This window comes from Oryzias latipes, chromosome 9 (genome assembly GCF_053564925.1).
Source record: "Oryzias latipes strain Hd-rR chromosome 9, Olatipes_Hd-rR_3.1".
NCBI lineage: Eukaryota > Metazoa > Chordata > Actinopteri > Beloniformes > Adrianichthyidae > Oryzias > Oryzias latipes.
Genome location: NC_136245.1, coordinates 35,465,692 through 35,480,596, shown reverse-complemented (window position 1 = coordinate 35,480,596; position 14,905 = coordinate 35,465,692). Strand labels below are relative to the sequence as shown.

Genomic DNA, 14,905 nt, shown 5'->3' with positions numbered 1-14,905 from the left:
TGCTCCGCTCAGCCGCAGCAGTCACTCTGACATCTCGCGATATTTGCGTTTTCCTGGAGGGGAGGAGGTTCGTAAGCTCTCCTGGCAGATCGGCAGGTTAGCGGCGAAAGTGCGTGAACCATCGACCAAACCAGCACTTTGACCGGGTTCACGGATCTGAACAGCGGTCAGACTTAAGGTAAAGCTCCGGTTTGATGACCGGATCTGAATTTCTGCTGCATTTTTTCCGGTTTTGGCCGGAAAACTGCCGCGCTAAGCTGCAGAGCTACGCTAATGGACAGCAGCTAACGCGGTCAGCTGACCGGCCACGGGACCACGCCCACCAGGGAGAACCGAGCCCGAAGGGCGGGTCCGGGTCCAGCCGACTGCTTGAGTATGAACCGGTTCCTTAGAGCCTCCGTTTGTTCTCCGCAGAGACGATGACAGCGGCTCCGTACAACTACTCCTTCATCTTCAAGTACATCATCATCGGTGAGTGCGCGCGCATACACGGAAGTTAACTGGGTTTTTTTATATAAACTTTATTAACAAATATTGCACATTGCACATACAAAATACCAAACACAAAACTCCACACTGTGTGCAAAATACAATCTTCATGTTCGCCAGGAGAAAGAACAAAAAACAAAAACCATAATAATAACAATGTAAAACAGGTTATGCAAAAATAAAACAAAAATTAATAAAGGCAAAGGAATCTGGAAGTTAACTGGTGTAATGGTGCGTTTCAGGACAATGGGAGTTTTCAGCTGCAGCGTCGATCAGGACTCCAGCAGGAAGTCCCGGATTTGTAGTCCCTCAAAAAGTCAGAACTTCCTGTAAACCATCCGGGTTAGTTAGGGTGGAAGTGTTTGCAGAACCTTTTTTTTATTTATTTTTTATTGAACACGATGCAAAACAACACCAGAACATTCACCTAAAACTTACAAAATATGGCGAATACAAGAGAGAATAGCACAATTTGAAAGGAAGCAAAAAAGAAAAAAGAACATTCTTATCAGTATGTATACTTAAACCTATCTACATTCATAATCATAGAGAAATTAGGGAAAAGTATAACATAAGAAAACAACAATTTCAGAGTTGGATAGTGTTACTAAATGCAGGGGGAGACAACATTCTGGGAATATCACTCAGGGTGTCATAAACTGTTATGGCTTTAGGTGAATCGATTAACTTTATGGATTTAAAGTATAAATTGACCTCATTGTTAAAGAAGGTAAAGTTAGGGTGACATTTCTGTAACCTGTTTTTGTGTATAAAGAACTTGGCTAAACATAACACAGTATTGATACATTATTTACACTGTTGTGTAGTGACAGCCCAAAGATTGTTACTTCTTTGGAAAAGAAGTCCATGATGAATGGGAATTTATTTTTTTAACCATTTGTAAACATCCAAGCAGAACATTTGAACAACATCACACAGGAAGAATCTGTGGTCGATGTCTTCAACAGCAGTTTGGCAGAAGGAACAGCTGTTGTCATCAATGTTGAAACGTAATCTAAGTCATTCTTTGGAGGATAAATATCACCCATAATTTTGAAGTGTGTTTCTTTAACTTTTGGGGGAATAGGAAGTTTCATGAAATCGGTTCTTAATTATGTAACAACTGTCAGGGTTCTGACTTTTTCCTTAATAAAGAGAAGAACCACACAGGAGATGAGAACTTTTGCTAGAGTTCTGCAGAAGGAGAATCGGTCTGTGACAGTGGGGACTGTCACAGAGTTCTGCCATCCTAGTGGATCCAGTCTGGTTTTATTGGTGGTCGGGGTTGATAACATAAAAGTAGGTCATTCAATCAAGCAGTTCAGGAACATCATGTTCTTGTATGATCAGAACTTTTCAGGTCATTGTTTTCTTACTGAAAGATAGAACTGAGACAATCATATCATGGTGATAATAGCGTGTAAGCAAATGATAATTACATAACTCTAACATCCCTGCATTTTGGTCAAATTTCTGCAGTATATTGTTTTTGTTCTGTCGTCCAGGAAAAAACCTTTTAGTGAACCAATTTCTGATCAAAGAGTTATTACATTTTCTGTCCATAAGAGGGCAACCTTCAATTGATAATGTGGCTAACTGTGGTTCTATCATTACATGATTCTCCAGGAAGAGAATTACAGACTTTTAAGAATTCTGAAATAGGAGGATTGAAGTTATGTCTTAAACAAAATTGCTCATAATCTAGTAAATTTCCCTCCGTATCCATCAGATCAGACACCGACCAGACTCCTCTGTCAAACCATTCAGCACAAAACAAGGATTTGTTTCTGTGGAGGATGTATCTGTTGTTCCAAATAATATTTGAGTGTGGCGAGAAATTATGCACATACAAGATTTTCCAGTATAGCAGAATTTGTTTGTGGAACTCTGATAATGCTATAGGGAGCTTATTAATGTCATATTCACTAATAAGCACCAACTTTAACCCGCCTAATTTGTTAAATAAATATTTTGGGACACAGAACCAGAAGGATTGGTTGTGTTTGATCCACGATTTCAACCAGTTTATCTTCAGGGTTCCGTTAAGACTGCAGTCAAAGTCAATAACTTTGAGACCCCCATCCTTAAATTCTTTGACCATATAGTTTTTTTTCATGTAATGAGGCTTGTTTCTCCAAATAAAGTTAAACGTCATTTGGTTGATGGATTTTATCATTTTGTTTGGGATGGCATTAGAGTAAGATGGATAAATCCATCTAGACAAACCCTCCATCTGTGTCAGACAGATCCAGCAGCCATGTGTCTCTTTGGAGCCACATATTCAACCTGGTCTTACATTCATCAAGTTTTTCACCCACATTCCTTGATTGGCTTATTTTTTGGTCTTTGTTGATATAGATGCCCAAGTATTTAACTTCTGATTTAATGGGGATATGATTGATTTCTTTTAAGGGTGTGTCATGAATAGCCAACAGTTCACATTTCTTTAAGTTTAAGTTTAACCCTGATGCTTTGGAAAAGTGTTTGACTTTTTCAATAGCTGCTTTAATTTGATGCTCATCTTTTAAAAACAGTGTTGTGTCGTCTGCTAACTGGCTAATAATGATCTCTGTGCCCAAGACATTTAACTTTTTGATTTCACTACAATTCTTAATATAAATGGCCAACATTTCAGTAGCTAATAAGAACAGATATGGAGAGATGGGACAACCTTGAGGGATTCCTACAGCAACTTTGAAACTTGGGGTGGTGCCATTAGGAAGGACAACACAGCTATTGATATTCTGATATAGACCATAGATCAGGTTTCTAAATTTAGTACCAAAACCAAAATTATCCAGTGCTGTCATTATAAACGGATGCTCCACTGAATCAAAGGCCTTGTAAAAATCCAGAAAGAGAATAAAACCATTATCTTTTATAAGGTGTCGGTATTCAATGATGTCCATAACCAGTCTTATATTATTATGAAATGAACGGCCCTTCAGAAAACCAGATTGTAAGTTCTGAGAGTCCCGTCTGGAGACGAGAGGCAGAAATGTACGTTAATAATTTGTAGTCTGAATTTCTTAAGGTGATAGGTCTTCTGTTGTCTATAAGTCTAGGATCCTTGTCAGGTTTTGGGATAGAAACTATAATCCCATGTTTCATTGTGGTTGGAAGTGTGCAAGTTTCAAAGATTTCCAAAAAGACTTGATACAGTAAATTTCTGATATCTTCCCAAAAGTGTCTATAAAAGTCGCCTGTGAGCCCATCTGAACCAGGAGATTTATTGAGAGAGAGTCGACTAATGACAGCATCAAGCTCAGAGATTAAAAGTTGTTTATCGCATGTTTGTTTAAAATTATCGTCTATTTTGGGGATGTGTTGCGTAATCTCTTTTATAAAGTTGTCACAGTCTGTCCTTGAAAGTTTAGAGCTGTAAAGGTGGCTATAAAATCTATACATTTCTGAGGATATGGCCTTTTCATCTGTAATTTCCATATCATTCACTAGAAGTGACTTTAGGCTGTTCCTTTTTTGTCTTCTCTTCTCCAGGCTGCAAAAATATGCTGAATTTTTTTCGCCCTCTTCTATCCATCTTGCTCTGGATCTGATGTCTGAGTATAAAGCTCATCTAATTTGGATTGTAGGTTCAATATGTGTTTATCATCCTCAGACGGCTCAGGTGTACCACAGTAATCATTCAGCTGTTTGACTATGTCCAGCTCCTTTTTTCCAGATTTGATTTGAACTTTTTTACTAAATGAGATTGAGAGTTTACGAATTCTGTATTTAAGGTTGTGATGAGGACGGGTGTTTCACAGATCCAGGCAGTCGTGTTCCAATTGTAACTGGTTTATTTTCTCCACAATTCCCCAAGTGCAATAATCCTCAGTGAAATTATTCTATGTTCAACAGCATTACACAGGAGAGGCGCACATTCATGTCTTCCTTCATTGCCCCCGCGGCAACTAACCTCTCCCTCTCATACAGTCCCTGACAAAAGTCTTGTCGCTTATCCATTTTGTAGAAACAAAAGCGTTTAACCTCACTGTTAATGAATCCATTGGTTTTAGAAATGTCTCATATGAAAGCTAAAACCCTCCCAAATGACGTTCAATGTACTAAAATAAAATTGCTCCACTGAAGAAAGATTGATCATTTAATGAACACACAAAGGTCACATTTTGGCAAGACAAAAGTTTTGTCGCCTTGTCATATGATGCACCCAATCCTAGATTACAGCCTCACCTGTGATCAATTACTGATCAATCAATTAGTGGGTGTGTCTAAAAAGAACCCCAGCACACCAGGCCTTCACATCAACTGCTACTTGACCTCTGACAACATGCCTAAGATTCACCCTGAGACCAAAGCCTTGATCATCAAGAGGCTGAAGACCAGATCCACTGCTGAGGTGACTGACACCTTCAATGTGTCTCAGCGTCAAGAACAAAGAAGAAGAAAAAGATTTGAAGAGATTGGAGATGTTTTTGACAAGCCCAGGTCCGGCAGACCCCGCAAGACAACTGCTGGGGAGGACCAGCCCCTTTTCCACTGCAGCAGAGCTCCACCAGGCCTGGTCACCTCAAGTCCAGAACAGTTTGTAGAATTCTGTCTCCAAATGGCCTCCATACCCAGAAACCAGCACTAAACAAAAGGCAATTGAACAAACGTGTGGCATTTGCCAAGGCCCACAGCCTGCTGAAAGGATGGACGCTGGAAAAGTGGCAGACGGTGGATTTCTCAGATGAGTCTTCAGCTGAATTACATCACAGGAGACCAACTGGAGCCCGCATGGACCCTAGATTCACCCAGAAAACAGTTACGTTTACTCCCCCCCTACGTTCCATCCAGTAGGGGGGGAGCGAAACATTTGCAGGGGGGAAGGCAATATCAATAGCCTAAAATATCAAGAAGTATTAGCTACCTCCTACATTCCCAACCAGAAAAGGGGTCAAATTCTGCAGCAGGATGGTGCTCCATGGTATACTTCCATCTCTACATCAAAGTTCCTCAAGGTGCTCCAGGACCGGCCAGCCCAGTCAGCAGACATGAACATCGTTGAGCATGTCTGGGGTAGAATGAAAGAGGAAGCATGGAAGACCAAACCAAAGAGTCTGGATGAACTCTGGGAGGCATGGAAGACTGCTTTCTTTGCTATTCCTGATGATAATCATTGTCAAACCGCATGGATGCTGTCCTTCAAGCTCATGGAAGTCATACAAGATATTAAATATGGATCTCACAGTAGCACTACTTCATTCACTGATGTTATGCAACATATTTTTGTTTTTGAAGTAAATTATTTGTTACATTTTCACATTACTCTCTGTAGGCCACAAAACTTTTGTCTTGCCAAAATGTGACCTTTGTGTGTTCATTAAATGATCAATCTTTCTTCAGTGGAGCAATTTTATTTTAGTACATTGAACGTCATTTGGGAGGGTTTTAGCTTTCATATGAGACATTTCTAAAACCTTTGTTTCTAAAACCAATTTCCAAAAAATTGCCAAAATAACCATGCGAATCATCCACAACACTTTAGACATACCGGATCGGTCGAGGCCCGGGTTAACAACGACCGCCACCGATGCTGTTAACCCACAGGGTGTCGGTGGAAATTTGACTACTGTTGGTCGAAGAAAGAGGGGAGGCAGAAGGGTCCGTGGCCAGAGAGAGAAGGGAAAAGGCAGGAACATAGGTTTGAGAATAGGGACTCTTAACGTTGGCACAATGACAGGGAAAGGCAGAGAGCTGGCAGACATGATGGAGAGAAGGAAGGTAGATGTACTGTGTGTGCAGGAGACAAGGTGGAAGGGCAGCAAGGCACGTAGTATTGGAGGAGGATACAAACTGTTCTATCATGGTGTTGATAGGAAGAAAAACGGGGTAGGAGTGATTCTGAAGGGGGAGTTTGTAAACAGTGTTCTAGAGGTGAAAAGAGTCTCAGACAGGATGATGAGCCTAAAGTTAGAAATTGAAGGGGTGATGGTGAATGTAGTCAGTGGGTATGCGCCACAGGTTGGCTGTGAGTTAGAAGTGAAGGAGAGATTCTGGAGTGAGTTGGATGAGGTCATAGAGAGTTTCCCCAGAGGAGAGAGAGTTGTTATTGGAGCAGACTTTAATGGGCATGTTGGTGAGGGCAACAGAGGTGATGAGGAGGTGATGGGCAGGTTTGGTGTGAAGGAAAGGAATCTGGAGGGACAGATGGTGGTGGACTTTGCGAAGAGGATGGAAATGGCTGTAGTCAACACTTACTTCCAGAAGAGAGAGGAACATAGAGTGACATACAGAAGTGGAGGTAGGAGTACTCAGGTGGACTACATCCTATGTAGACGAGGTCATTTGAGAGAGGTTATTGACTGCAAAGTGGTGGTAGGAGAGAGTGTAGCCAGACAGCACCGCATGGTGGTGTGTAAGATGATTCTGGAGGTCAGGAAGAAGAAGAGAGGGAAAACAGAAAAGAAGACCAAGTGGTGGAAGCTACAGAATGAAGAAACTTGTGAGGAATTTAGGCAGAAGTTGAGGCAGGTCCTGGGTGGTCAGGATGAGCTTCCAGAGGACTGGGAAACTACAGCAGAGATTATCAGGGAAACAGGTAGGAAGGTGCTAGGTGTGTCATCTGGAAAGAGGAAAGACGGTAAAGAGACTTGGTGGTGGAATGAGGAAGTACAGGACTGCGTCCAGAGGAAGAGGTTGGCTAAAAGGAAGTGGGATGTAGAAAGGACTGAAGAAGGTAGACAGGAGTACAAGGAAGCGCAGCGTAGAGTGAAGAGAGAGGTGGCAAAGGCCAAACAGAAGGCTTACGATGAGCTATATGACAGGTTAGACACAAAGGAAGGAGAGAAGGACTTGTACAGGCTAGCCAGACAGAGAGACAGAGATGGGAAGGATGTGCAACAGATAAGGGTGATTAAGGACAGAGATGGAAAGGTGCTAACAACCCAAGAGAGTGTACAGAAAAGATGGAAGGAGTATTTTGAGGAGCTGATGAACGAGGAAAATGACAGGGAAAGAAGGGAGGAAGATGTGGTTGTTGTGGAGCAGGAAGTAGCCGAGATTGGAAAGGATGAGGTTAGGAAGGCTCTGAAAAGGATGAAGAGCGGAAAGGCCGTTGGTCCTGATGACGTACCTGTGGAGGTATGGAAGTGCTTAGGAGAGACAGCAGTGGAATTTCTAACAAGGTTGTTCAATAGGATTTTAGAGAGTGAGAAGATGCCTGAGGAATGGAGGAGAAGCGTTCTGGTTCCGATCTTTAAGAACAAGGGTGACACGCAGAACTGCAGCAACTACAGAGGAATAAAGTTGATGAGTCACACAATGAAGCTGTGGGAAAGAGTAGTGGAAGCCAGGCTTAGGAAGAAGGTGGAGATCTGTGAGCAGCAGTATGGTTTCATGCCCCGTAAGAGCACCACTGATGCCATTTTTGCTTTGAGAATGTTGATGGAAAAGTACAGAGAAGGTCAGAAGGAGCTGCATTGTGTGTTCGTAGATTTAGAGAAGGCGTATGACAGGGTGCCGAGGGAGGAGCTGTGGTACTGTATGAGGTCGTCTGGAGTGGCAGAGAAGTATGTCAGAGTAGTTCAGGACATGTATGAGAGAAGTATGACGGTGGTGAGATGTGCTGTAGGTCAGACAGAGGAGTTCAAGGTGGAGGTGGGACTACACCAAGGATCAGCTTTGAGTCCTTTTTTGTTTGCTATGCTGATGGACAGGCTGACAGACGAGGTAAGACAGGAATCTTCCTGGACAATGATGTTTGCGGATGACATTGTAATTTGCAGTGAGAGTAGAGAGCAGGTGGAGGAACAGCTAGAGAGGTGGAGGTTAGCTCTGGAAAGAAGAGGCATGAAGGTCAGTCGTAGTAAGACAGAATACATGTGTCTGAACGAGAGGGATCAAGGTAGAAGCGTTAGGTTACAGGGGACTGAGGTGAAGAAGGTGCAGGAGTTTAAGTACTTGGGGTCAACAGTTCAGTGTGATGGGGATTGTGGAAAAGAGGTGAAGAGGCGAGTGCAGGCAGGTTGGAGCGGTTGGAGGAAAGTGTCAGGAGTGTTGTGTGACAGAAGAGTGTCAGCAAGACTCAAAGGAAAGGTGTACAAGACAGTGGTGAGACCAGCTCTGCTCTATGGGTTAGAGACGGTAGCAGTGAGACAGAGACAAGAGGCTGAGATGGAGGTAGCGGAGATGAAGATGTTGAGGTTCTCCTTAGGAGTGACCAGGTTAGACAGGATAAGGAACGAGTACATCAGAGGGACGGTTCATGTTGCCTGTGTTAGCGACAAAGTCAGAGAAGCCAGGCTGAGATGGTTTGGACATGTTCAGAGGAGGGATAGTGGATATATTGGTAGAAGGATGTTGGAGATGGAGCTGCCTGGCCGGAGGGCAAGAGGACGGCCAAAGAGGAGATATATGGATGTCTTAACAGAGGACATGAAGTTGGCTAACGTTAGGGTAGAAGATGTCCATGATAGAGTGAGGTGGAAAAGGATGATTCGCTGTGGCGACCCCTGATGGGAAAAGCCGAAAGAGAAAGAAGAAGATGAGACATTTCTAAAACCAATGGATTCATTAACAGTGAGGTTAAACGCTTTTGTTTCTACAAAATGGATAAGCGACAAGACTTTAGTCGGGGACCGTATACTCTAAGCCCCTCCCATTATTCTCACTATTCCTCTGATTAGTCCTTTCCTTGTGTCCTTGCAGTAGATTCAAGTCCCCTCCCACAATTATATTATTAGATGAATATGCTAATCTGAGTTGATGTAAATAATTTAATTTGCTCCAATACATTTTTATTCTCTTTGATGTTATTGTAGCCATATATATTAACCAGGATGAATTTCAAATGATCAATATCTACTATAATGATATAATGGACCTGGAAGTTTTTGAGAAGTACAGCGACCTCTGCTGATCTGGGATTGCCATGACTGAAAAAAACCTTGTCCCCCCCATTGCTGAGACCAAAATGATTTGTCTTCATTTGTAGAGTGTTTCTTGTAATAAAACAAAATCAACATTTTTCCCTTTACAAAATAAAAAAGCTTTTTCTCTTTGTTAGATCCCTTAGACCTCTGGCATTTAAAGAAAGTAAAGAAATATCTGTTTTAAGGTGCAGCATGTAACAAAAAGACAAACTTAACAAACCTAAATGAGGCTGAAAGTATTACTGAACAAAAACTTTAAAGCAACAAAACCTTGAATTTACAATAACCGTCTTAACTTACCAAATTACAAGACTAACTAAAGTCATGGAGTGACTCTGACCATTAATGACAGCATAAGGACCACCAAACATTGTCTTACAACCATTCCTTCTCGCCTGCTCAACTTTAGGCCACACCCCTTTCCTTGCCCCTCTGTCTTCTCTGATGAGGTCTTCTGCAAAGCGGATGTTGAGGTCTCGACAGACAGGATGGTGTTTAGTCATTCGCCACAGCTCGTCTCTGTATCTCCTTCCTGTGAACTGAATGATGATTTGACGAGGGCGGTTGACGTCGGTTGGGCCCAGCCGGTGTACCGTGTCCAGAATGTGGTCCACTTTCTCTGCCCAGGGTGGTGCGATCTTTGTGATGAGATCTGCCACAATTCCTCGAGTGTCTTCCGCTTTCTCTTCTTTAACACCATTCAGTCTCAGGTTCCATCTTCTCTTGTATCTTTCCGATTCCAAAGTCTTCTTTTCCATCTCTGATGCTCTCTGCTCCAACTCCACATTTTTCTCTTTCAGACGTTTCACTTCTTCTTCCAACTTTTTTTTTCTGTCTTTACATTCCTTGATTTCAGCAGAGTTAAACTCCACGGCTTTGGCGATAGCGGATATAGTCAGTGTTTTGCTGCAGCTCCGATTTAAAGTCCGTCATCATGCTTTTGAGGCTTCTCCTGGTCTGAGAGAGCAGGTTTCATCTGGTTTTGGCTTTTTTTGTGGCACTGCTGGTTTCAAAGGTGATTCCACGCTGTTTTTTGTCCCCTTTGCATTTGTTTCCATGTCCTCAGGCGTGCAGTAGTCATGTGGAAACAGCATTTTAGCTCTAGCACTAGCTGTAGCTTTAGCATTGGGTTTACTAGCCATGCTCGTATAGTAGTTGGGCGTGTTAGGCAATCTTCAGTTGGCTCAAAGCTTGCTTTGTTTTATCTTGAAATCCAGTGGAGAGTCGGTTTTATAACTATTCCGTCTTAAAGTAACGTTTTCAAGGTTATGTTGCGCAGGACGCTTACCGGAAGTTTGCTCCCATCGCCATCTTGCCGGGACTCCTGTTTGCAGAACCTGAACCCTCTGAGTTCAGGTTCTGATCCGGAAACCATGGAGGACTTTTCTGATAGAACAGAAGCCACAGTCCCACACTATTACACTTCCACTTCTGTGTCCCGCTGTTAGTTTGAGTTGAGCGGTCGTCTGGGTTTCTCCTCTGGATGACGTCTCAGAAACATTCATCCGTCAAACTTCTGAGATTTCCTAAATGTTTTGACGAATCAAAGAAATCTGGTTTTCAAATCGGACTTTTAGATTTACTCTGATTACTTTAGCGTCCTTCAGCAGCTGGTTCTCCCGTTGAAACATAAACATCAAGCAGGGAGCAAATTATTTACTGTAAAATGCTATAAAATGTTGATGGAAACTAACAGGTGTTGTCTTTGTGTCTCTGTGTGTATCTCTGTGTGTCTCTGTCTCTCTGTGTCTCTGTGTGTCTCTGTCTCTTTGTGTCTCTGTGTATCTCTGTCTCTTTGTGTCTTTGTGTCTCTGTGTGTCTCTGTCTCTCTGTGTGTGTCTCTGTCTCTCTTGGTGTCTCTGTGTGTCTCTGTCTCTTTGTGTCTCTTTGTGTCTCTGTGTGTGTCTCTGTCTTTCTGTGTGTCTTTTGGTGTCTCTGTGTATCTATTTGTGTCTGTGTGTCTCTGTCTCTCTTTTTGTCTCTGTCTCTCTGTGAGTCTTTTTGTGTCTCTTTGTCTCTCTTTGTGTCTTTGTGTGTCTCTGTCTCTGTGTATCTCTTTGTGTCTCTGTCTCTCTTTGTGTCTCTTTGTCTCTCTGTGTGTCTCTTTTTGTCTCTCTGTGTGTCTCTGTCTATCTGTGTGTCTTTGTCTCTCTGTGTGTTTCTGTGTGTCTTTGTGTCTCTTTGTGTCTTTGTGTGTCTCTCTTTGACTCTGTGTGTCTCTTTTTGTCTCTGTGTGTCTCTGTCTATCTGTGTGTCTCTTTGTGTCTTTGTGTGTCTCTCTTTGTCTCTCTGTGTATCTCTGTCTATCTGTGTGTGTCTGTGTGTCTCTGTCTCTTTGTGTGTCTCTTTGTGTCTCTGTCTCTTTGTCTCTGCATGTCTATTTTTGTCTCTGTCTCTTTGACTCTGTGTGTCTCTGTGTGTGTCTTTTTGTGTCTCTGTGTATCTAATTGTGTCTCTGTCTCTCTTTGTGTCTCTGTGTATCTCTCTGTGTGTCTTTTTGTGTCTCTTTGTCTCTCTGTGTGTCTCTGTGTCTTTTTGTCTCTTTGTGTGTCTCTCTTTCTCTCTCTGTGTGTCTGTCTATCTGTGTGTCTCTGTGTGTCCTTGCAGGAGACATGGGCGTGGGGAAGTCCTGTTTGCTGCACCAGTTCACAGAGAAGAAATGTGAGGTTCTCTTTGGTTCTGCTGAAGTCCTGCTGTGTGTGAGGCTTTCAGGATGCTGTTCCTGATGGAACCAGAGGAACATCGGAAGGCTTTGGTTCTGATGGGGAATGTTCTGGAGCTGTTCTCAGAGGTTTTGCTGTTTCTGCAGTCATGGCCGACTGTCCTCACACCATCGGGGTGGAGTTCGGCACCAGGATCATGGAGGTCCACGGCCAGAAGGTGAAGCTGCAGATCTGGGACACGGCGGGTCAGGAGCGCTTCCGAGCTGTCACCAGATCCTACTACAGAGGCGCCGCCGGGGCCCTCATGGTCTACGACATCACCAGGTACAGACCCCCCGTTTCCTCACGGCGTATGTGATCCAGGCCTCTGCGGCGTCGTGTTAAGGCAATGTACAGACGCCATCAGAGGTCGTGATGGGAGCGGCACGGCAGTCTGGTAGCAGTGCATCGGGGGCGGCGCCTTGAGTTCAACTGTCTGAACTTTGGCGAATAACTAGCACGGAATCAAGCAATCATCTTTGAATAACTTCCTGTTTTGATCCAGGAGGAGCACCTACAACCACCTGAGCAGCTGGCTGACGGACGCCAGGAACCTGACCAATCCCAACACGGTGAGTGAGGCTCCGCCTCCAACCACAGCAGGTCCTGTGAAGGAAAGCCCGGGAACGGAGACGTTTCAAAGCTACTCGACCTTGTTTGGGTTCCGCCGCCAGTTCACACCAGGTGTGCTGATCTGGACCAAACACGACCCGTCTGTATGCTCCGTAACCGACTCAGGGATGGTTCCTATCGGTGTAAACATCAGACGTTCTCCTTCAAATGAAAACATAGCAGAGGTCGGATGACCTTTTGACCTCTGTTCCTCCTGGTTCCCTTCAGGTGATCATTCTGATCGGGAACAAGGCCGACCTGGAGGCTCAGAGGGACGTGACGTACGAGGAGGCCAAACAGTTCGCCGACGAGAACGGTGAGTTTAGGAGACGGCGGGGTCTTCCTGCCGTGTCTCTGCCGTCTGTCTGACTCCTCCCCTTCCTGTCCCTCAGGTTTACTGTTCCTGGAGGCCAGCGCAAAGACGTGAGTACGCTCGCCGTGCCTCGCCGTGCCGTTCCTGTTCCCCTCCTGACCTTTGTTTCTCTGATCTCCAGAGGAGAAAACGTGGAAGAGGCCTTCCTGGAGGCGGCCAAGAGAATTTACCAGAACATCCAGGACGGCAGTTTGGACCTGAATGCGGCCGAGTCCGGAGTCCAGCACAAACCGTCTGCGCCGCAAGGAGGCCGACTCAACAGCGACAGCCAGTCCCCCAAGGAGAGCTGCAGCTGCTAGCCGCAGGAACCGGGGGGGGGGGGGCATCCAAACAAGACCTCAATGCATGACCCAGAAGCTGCCCGGGTCAGAACCGGATCCATCCAGGGCCTTCTGGAAGTCATAAAAACCCCCAAAAAAACACCCCCCACCTGTACAGGCTTGAACCCGCAGGACAGAACCGACCCCCGGATGGTTCCAACCTGAATCCAGCAGAACCTGATGGATCAGAAGATAAAACAGCAAAAAGCGTCAGAGAACCCGCCCCACCCCATTGGGAAAAACTCAGCCGACCTGGGACCTTTCAGAACCACAACAGTAACAAATTCAGAACCTCCAGACTGGATCTTGGTAGACGGTCTGGTTCTGACTTTAGATGAAGGTTTCTGACTCCAAGATCCAGTGAAGCTGCAGGGTGTGAATGAAGAACATGGGACCACCACTGTGACCCCTCCCACCTACATGACCCCTCCCACCTATGTGACTCCTCCCGCCCATGAAGCTGGTTGGTATGGTTACAGAGAGGCCTGGAAGTTTTTAAACTTGGAAGTTAAAGGTTTTGGTGCTCGTGGACGGGGCCAAGCAGTCATCTATGGTGGGTGGAGGCGGGGCCATGCAGTCATCTATGATGGGTGGAGGCGGGGCCAAGCAGTCATCTATGGTGGGTGGAGGCGGGGCCATGCAGTCATCAATGATGGGTGGAGGCGGGGCCATGCAGTCATCTATGGTGGGTGGAGGCGGGGCCATGCAGTCATCAATGATGGGTGGAGGCGGGGCCAAGCAGTCATCTATGGTGGGTGGAGGCGGGCCATCCAGTCATCTATGATGGGTGGAGGCGGGGCCATGCAGTCATCTATGGTGGGTGGAGGCGGGGCCATGCAGTCATCTATGGTGGGTGGAGGCGGGCCCATGCAGTCATCTATGGTGGGTGGAGGCGGGGCCATGCAGTCATCAATGATGGGTGGAGGCGGGGCCATGCAGTCATCTATGGTGGGTGGAGGCGGGGCCATGCAGTCATCTATGGTGGGTGGAGGCGGGGCCATGCAGTCATCTATGGTGGGTGGAGGCGGGGCCATTCCTTGGTGAGTTGTGGGTGGAGTCATGCTGCTTTGGTCAGGCAAAAGACTTTGATTTGTGTCTGTTAGTAGAAATGCTGCCCCCTGGTGGATGAGAGGCCCATGACAGATGTTTGATAAAAGCTCCGGCCACACAGCTGTTTTACTCCACCTCTCAGGAAGCAACATACAGATGTGGAAGTAAAACAGGGACCTCAATCCGGTGAAACCGCCACCGTCACTTCATGAAGATTCTGACCAACCTGCAGCAGCACTTTACCTCAGGGGGGCGCTGCAGGCCAGAGGGCCTGCTGGGTCTGGCTGGCTTTATTCTTGTGATGGCAGATAAATGTAAGAAGGGGGTGTGGCCTCCAGACGTCGACTGATTCAAAGAATGATCTGATGTTTCGTCTTAAATAAAGCAGCTTTGCACCAACGTTTGTCGTGTTCTGACGTCACAAACCACGAAACCAAACCAACAGCCGGGTGAGCATGCCGTTTGCCAAACGCCACTCAGTGT

At 45.1% G+C, this 14,905-nt stretch overlaps 1 protein-coding gene across 2 annotated transcripts; it reads left to right on the top strand.

Annotated features, from left to right (window-relative positions):
* The first annotated feature begins 31 nt into the window (after positions 1 to 31).
* On the top strand, positions 32 to 14,821 carry LOC101167092 (ras-related protein Rab-14). Of its 2 annotated transcripts, XM_023958090.2 has the most exons (8): positions 32 to 178; positions 415 to 471; positions 11,973 to 12,026; positions 12,175 to 12,352; positions 12,573 to 12,639; positions 12,908 to 12,995; positions 13,072 to 13,102; positions 13,174 to 14,821. In XM_023958090.2, the coding sequence occupies exons 2-8, from the start codon at positions 420 to 422 to the stop codon at positions 13,349 to 13,351; spliced, it is 648 nt and encodes a 215-aa protein (XP_023813858.1). In that variant the 5' UTR covers positions 32 to 178; positions 415 to 419; the 3' UTR covers positions 13,352 to 14,821. The 2 variants fall into 2 exon arrangements, with proteins under 2 accessions (XP_023813858.1, XP_023813859.1); XM_023958091.2 differs by lacking the exon at positions 11,973 to 12,026 and having other exon boundaries at positions 37 to 178.
* The last annotated feature ends 84 nt before the right edge of the window (positions 14,822 to 14,905 follow it).

Coding starts and splice junctions, on each gene's coding strand:
- LOC101167092 (XM_023958090.2), top strand. CDS start 420: ATGACAGCGGCTCCGTACAACTACTCCTTCATCTTCAAGTACATCATC. Junction 472..11,972: donor CTTCAAGTACATCATCATCG/GTGAGTGCGCGC, acceptor GTGTCCTTGCAG/GAGACATGGGCGTGGGGAAG. Junction 12,353..12,572: donor ATGGTCTACGACATCACCAG/GTACAGACCCCC, acceptor GTTTTGATCCAG/GAGGAGCACCTACAACCACC.